This window comes from Erpetoichthys calabaricus, chromosome 4 (genome assembly GCF_900747795.2).
Source record: "Erpetoichthys calabaricus chromosome 4, fErpCal1.3, whole genome shotgun sequence".
NCBI lineage: Eukaryota > Metazoa > Chordata > Cladistia > Polypteriformes > Polypteridae > Erpetoichthys > Erpetoichthys calabaricus.
Window position 1 is genome coordinate 299,363,852 of NC_041397.2, and position 6,000 is coordinate 299,369,851.

The 6,000-nt window shown below is 40.3% G+C and overlaps 1 protein-coding gene across 1 annotated transcript in view; it reads right to left on the reverse strand.

Moving 5' to 3' along the window:
- Positions 1–2,401, reverse strand: part of LOC114650966 (DNA replication fork stabilization factor DONSON) — a 32,320-nt gene extending 29,919 nt beyond the window's left edge. The window contains exon 1 of the mRNA XM_028800920.2: positions 1,714–2,401. Within this exon, the coding sequence (XP_028656753.2) occupies positions 1,714–2,139 (426 nt within the window). The 5' untranslated portion in view covers positions 2,140–2,401. The remainder of the gene's footprint in view (positions 1–1,713) is intronic.
- Between the last annotated feature and the right edge of the window lie 3,599 nt (positions 2,402–6,000).

Here is a 6,000-nt window from a genome sequence, read left to right on the forward strand (position 1 = left end):
TCTGATCCTCTAACCAGAACATATTTTAAAGCGTACATTACCTTTAACCATTTTAACCATTGGAGACCCACAAATTAGGAGTTCTTTCAGTTTATCTCTTGTATAACTTTTGTTTCTTTTACTACATGTAAAGCACTTTGAGCTACACTTGCATATAAAAATGTTCTAGAAAAACAAATGTTGCTTACACTATACAAGTAATTGAGCACACTCAGTTATTTCTTGGCTTTCACCTGATCCTTCTTGGGTAGGCTTCAATACCTCCAACTCTTTCCTGGACAAATCAAATACTAAAAATAGATGTGCAGATAAAAGGTAATCTCTTATGTGCAATGCCTATGAATACAGAAACATTTTTGGAAAGACAAATAGGTGTGAAAGGAATCAAATGATAGAAAGGTGCTATATGATAGAAGTGACTTATAAAGCGAAGACTTATTTTGGACGACATCTTTACCTAAGGTGACTTACAACATTTGAGACACAATTGTTACATTTCTTTTATTTTTCCATTTAGAGTACAGACAGGTGAGGTGACTTGCTCATGGTCATTCAGTGTCAGTAGCAGGATTTGATCCATCTCCTTAACCACTAAAACACACTGCCTGCTTGCAAAAGATCAGTTCCCTGTTACAGCCACTAACATGGAGAAAGAAGTAAAAGGTGCTATATGAAAAACTGGCAGGCAGTGAGGTGTAGTGGTTAAGGCTTTAGACTTCAAACCCTTAGGTCGTGGGTTACTGGTATTGCTTGACCCTGAGCAAGTCACTTGACCAGTTTGTGCTCCGATTAGAAAACCAAATGAAATGTAACCAACTGTATCATAAATGTAAGTTGCCTTGGATGGAAGCATCAACCAAATAAATAAATGTAAACAGATTGAGTCACAGAAGTGAAAGGTGCTATACGTTAGACAGATATAAAAAGGCACCATCAAATACAAAGAAAAATAGGCAGATAATTGTTACACAAGGAAATGTAGCTTTAACCAAAGACCAACATTAAAAAGACAGGTTAAAGAAGGCTACCTCAGCCTACACTGAAACTGAACTGAGCATTTAGTAAAAAGTACTGACAACTTTACTGAAGTAGATAATTTAATCCCTAGATGTTGAAAATTTGTGCAACATTTTAAACACTGACAACTTGTGGAAACTGTGGGTGTTTGAAGTATGGTGCATTAAGCTTATGCTGAACGCATATGAACACAAACACTTCGTGAAATTGTGGTCCAGGTTACATAAATACCCTTCGATGAAACAATTCTTTCGTCATCAAAATGTACAAGTATAAATAATAATAAGTTAATATAGCGCCTCTCTCATGCTCAAAGCACTTCATTGAAATTCAAAATGAGCAGGACATACATAAAACTGAATACGAATATAATGCGCATAAATCACTAAAGATAAATACAAGAAACAAAAGAAAATAAACCTGTATAAAAATACAAAATACTACAACAAAACCCTTAATGTCTAAGGAAATTGGCTTTAAAACTTTATATTGTATAATTGAAAGATTACCACAAAAATCGGAGATCCCTTTAAAATGTGTCAAAAATACAAAAATATACGTATTTACCTCCCTTTATAATAAGTATGTGTCAGAAATGCATAGAAGATGGAAAAGGTTTAGAAGAACAAACAAACTTAAAGGTCAGATTTCGGTGGGGGTGTCATAAACACAACACAGATCGATTCTCGATCTTACCATTGGGGTAGCTAAAGTGTCCGCTTCCTTCTCAAATAAATCCACGTCCTCAAACACGGCCTCGTCGGGCTCGCTGACAAGACGAGACCGTGACTCCTGGCTTGCCAGCGACTCGCGCAGTTTGGCCCCAGCACGCTGATCCCAGTCCAGCAATCCCTGGCCGCACCTCTCGAGGCTTCTAACGCAGCTCTTCTTCCTCGGGCTGCCGTACGTGTTCTCGATGTTGGCGAAGGGGTTCCTCGGTCTCGGCGCTGCAGGTGCAAGGCCAGGGGAGAAAGGGCGCACGCCGGGTATCTTTTGTCCAGGGCTGGACTGGGAGCTTAGGCGGTTCAGACACACGCCTTCACTGCGAGCTCTCTTGCGCTTAACTCGTAATAAGCCGGGTGGGCGCTTGAAACTAGGAGAATATCCAGGGAGCTCGGCCATAGCTTCAGATGGAAGACTGCACACCGATAACTAAAACGTGTATCACACCGTGCCTTTCGTCCACAGTTTTCTTCTCCACGCTGCTGTATTTAAAATCCCAGCCGACCTTCCCTTATGACGAACCAGTATAATAAATATTACCTAAAAAAGGCGCCAGCTCCCCGACGCGCAAATTAAACCTCACAGGCTGACAATCCAAATCTGGCGCGCAAAAGCTTTAGCTTCACTCTCGCGGCAAAAAAAACAGAGGCCGCCCAGCTTCCGGTAGTATTGTTACTAGGGTAACGTTATACGTCATATCCTGCGAACTTGTGCGCCAAAGAAGCGACAGGTTTGTTGCCTGGAAATGTTAAAAGAGTTTGTCGGGTTAATGCTTCGGTGACGGAAAGTTCCAGCGTTCTGCTTACAAATCCTGGTGTGGCTACGTTGTAGGGTTTGTCGGTTCTCCCGTGTATTTGCACGTGACAAAACAAGAGTGCCGATTGGCTAGCGGACACCTAAGTGTGAGTGTAGATGTTTGCGCTCAGTAATAGACTGGGATTGCTTTTTGCCATGTTCCCATTACGGTTAAGATGGGCTGTAGCCTACCTATTTTAGTAGTGATGGGCGGACGAAACCCCGTTAAACTTTTGAGTCTTTTTCCTGATTGTGCCTGAAAAAATAGACGACGATTCCAGAACAGTGACACCTTGTGTTTTACAGAAATCATAGCAGCTATGAGCTCGAGGCAGCCCCACACTGCCCGTCCGCAGCAGCGCGCTGCTTACTAAAGTCAAATCGGACAGTGTACAGTACTCATTTTGATCTTATGATAATCACGTTATCATTAAAATGCTACAATAAATGCTGTGCATGTTAGTATGGATGATAATTTTCAACGGTAATGTTCGTTTTACAGAAGCTCTTTCAATAAATACCGCGAAGGAAATAATGATGTGATCTCCTCCTGAATTTGTAACGTTGCTCACTTACAAAGAAATGAACAGTCTCTAATTTGTATGCTAGTTTCATTGTAATGGAGAGAGACAGAATATCAACCAAAAATCCAGAAAAAACACATTACATAAAAGTTATAAATTGATTTGCATGTCATTGAGTGAAATAAGTATTTGATCCCGTACAACCCAGCCAGAATTCTGGCTCACACAGATTGGCTGCGTGCCCATGTGCCACACAGATTACGATCAATCAATCAATTACAGATACTCCTGATCTCAACTTGTGATGTGTATAAAGCACACTTGTCCGCAGAATCAATTTCTTCCATTCCAACCTCTCCACCACCATGGGCAAGACCAATGTGCTGTCAAAGGACGTCAGGGACAAAATTGTAGACCTGCACAAGGCTGGAATTGGCTACAAGACCATCAGCTAGAAGCTTGGTTTTTTTCATAATTTTCTTAATTTTATTTCATAAAGTTTTCAAAAGTTTGGCTGTGTATGCCACCACAATGTATTTGAAACAAACCAATCAAGATTAGATTGAAGTGTAGACTTTCAACTTTAATTCAAGAGGTTTAACAAAAATATTGTATGATCTGTTTAGAAAAGAGAGACATTCTTATACATGGTCCCCCTATTTTTAGCATTTGGACAAACTAACATGATCATAAATATAATGATCATTTTCAGTATTTGGTTGAAAGTCCTTTACAGTCCATGACTGCCTGATGTCTGAACCCCTGGCCATCTCCAAGTGCTGGGTTTCCCCCCTAGTGATGCTTTGCCAGGCCTTTACTGCAGCGGTCATCAGGTGCTGCTTGTTCGTTGGACTTTCTGCCCTCAGTTTTGTCTTCAGCAAGTGAACTGCATGTCTAATTGAGTTGAGGTCAGTTGATTGATTTGGCCATTGAAAAATATTTCACTACTTTGCTTTGAAAAGCACTTGGTTTGCTTTCACGTTATGTTTTGGCTTATTGTCCATCTGTACTGTGCAGTGTTGTCCTGTCAGTTTTGTAGCATTTATTTGAATCTGAGCAGACAGTATAGCCATCCTGTAACACTTCAGAATTCATCCTACTACTTCTACCAGCAGTCATATCATCAGTAAACACCGGTGACTGACTTCCATTGGCAGCCATGCATGATTATGCCATAACACTGCCTCCACCATGTTTCACAGATGATGTGGTATTCATCAGATCATGAGCCATTCCTTTTCTTCTCCATATTCTTCTCTATCCATTATTCTGGTATATATTGATTTTAGTTTCCTTTGTTCAAAGAAAATTATTCCAGAACTGGACAGGCTTTTAAAAAGTGTCTGGCAAAGTCTAATCTGTGCTTCCTATACTTGAAGCTTACATGTGTTTTGCACCTTGTGGTAAACCCTCGGTCTTTACTTTCATGAATTCTTCTCTTGATTGTAAACTATGGCAATGACAGGTCGACCACCCAGAGAGTGGTCTTGGTTTGGCTAAAGGTCATCAATTGTTTTTTTCTTCACTGAGGACAGAATTCTACAATCATCCAACACAGTTGTCTTCTGTGGTTTTCCAGACCATCTGGTGTTGCTGAGCTCACCAGTGTGTTCCTTCTTTTTAAGAAAGTACCAAATGGTTGACTTGACCACTCCTGGGGCCTCATGTATAACGCCGTGCGTAGAACTGACACTGTAACATGGCGTAAGCACAAAAGTGGGAATGTGCGTACGCACAGAAAAATCCACATGCAAGAATCTGTACGTATGCAAACTTTCATGTTCTTCCGCTACATAAATCCCGATCAGCGTGAAAAGTAGCGCACGTGCACGCGCCTTCTGTCCCGCCCCAACTCCTCCCAGAATTACACCTCTTTGAATATGCAAATCAATATAAATAGCCCTTAAGATCAGCCTTCTGTAAAAAGACAATGAGAAACAACAACAACAACATTTATTTATATAGCACATTTTCATACAAAAAGTAGCTCAAAGTGCTTTACATAATGAAGAAAAGAAGAATAAAAGACAAATAAGAAATTAAAATAAGACAACATTAGTTAACATAGAAAGGAGTAAGGTCCGATGGCCAGGGTGGACAGAAAAAAACAAAAAAAAACTCCAGAAGGCTGGAGAAAAAAATAAAATCTGTAGGGGTTCCAGGCCACGAGACCGCCCAGTCCCCTTTGGGCATTCTACCTAACATAAATGAAATAGTCCTCTTTGTATTTAGGGTTCTCACGGAGTCACTTGATGCTGATGGTTATACAGACTTCTGGCTTTTAATCCATCCATCATTGTTGGAACATCATGGTGCTTTGGGTAGATGGTGGTGGCACAAGCCACCACCAATAGGACACCGGAAAAGAAAACAGAAGAGAGAGTAGGGGTTAGTACAAATTTTGAATGAATAGTTATTATAATGAATTGGATATACAGAGTGTCAGGATTAAATTACAGTGAAGTTATGAGAAGGCCATGTTAAAGTAATGTGTTTTCAGTAGTTTTTTAAAGTGCTCCACTGTATTAGCCTGGCGAATTCCTACTGGCAGGCTATTCCAGATTTTAGGTGCATAACAGCAGAAGGCCGCCTCACCACTTCTTTTAAGTTTTGCTCTTGGAATTCTAAGGAGACACTCAGTTGAGGATCTGAGGTTGCGATTTGGAATATAAGGTGTCAGACATTCCGATATATAAGACGGGGCGAGATTATTTAAAGCTTTATAAACCATAAGCAGAATTTTAAAGTCAATTCTGAATGACACAGGTAACCAGTGTAGTGACATCAAAACTGGAGAAATGTGTTCGGATTTTCTTTTCCTGGTAAGGATTCTAGCAGCTGCATTCTGCACTAACTGCAAACGATTGATGTCTTTTTTGGGTAGTCCTGAGAGGAGTGCATTACAGTAATCTAGCCAACTAAAGACAAACGCATGAACTAA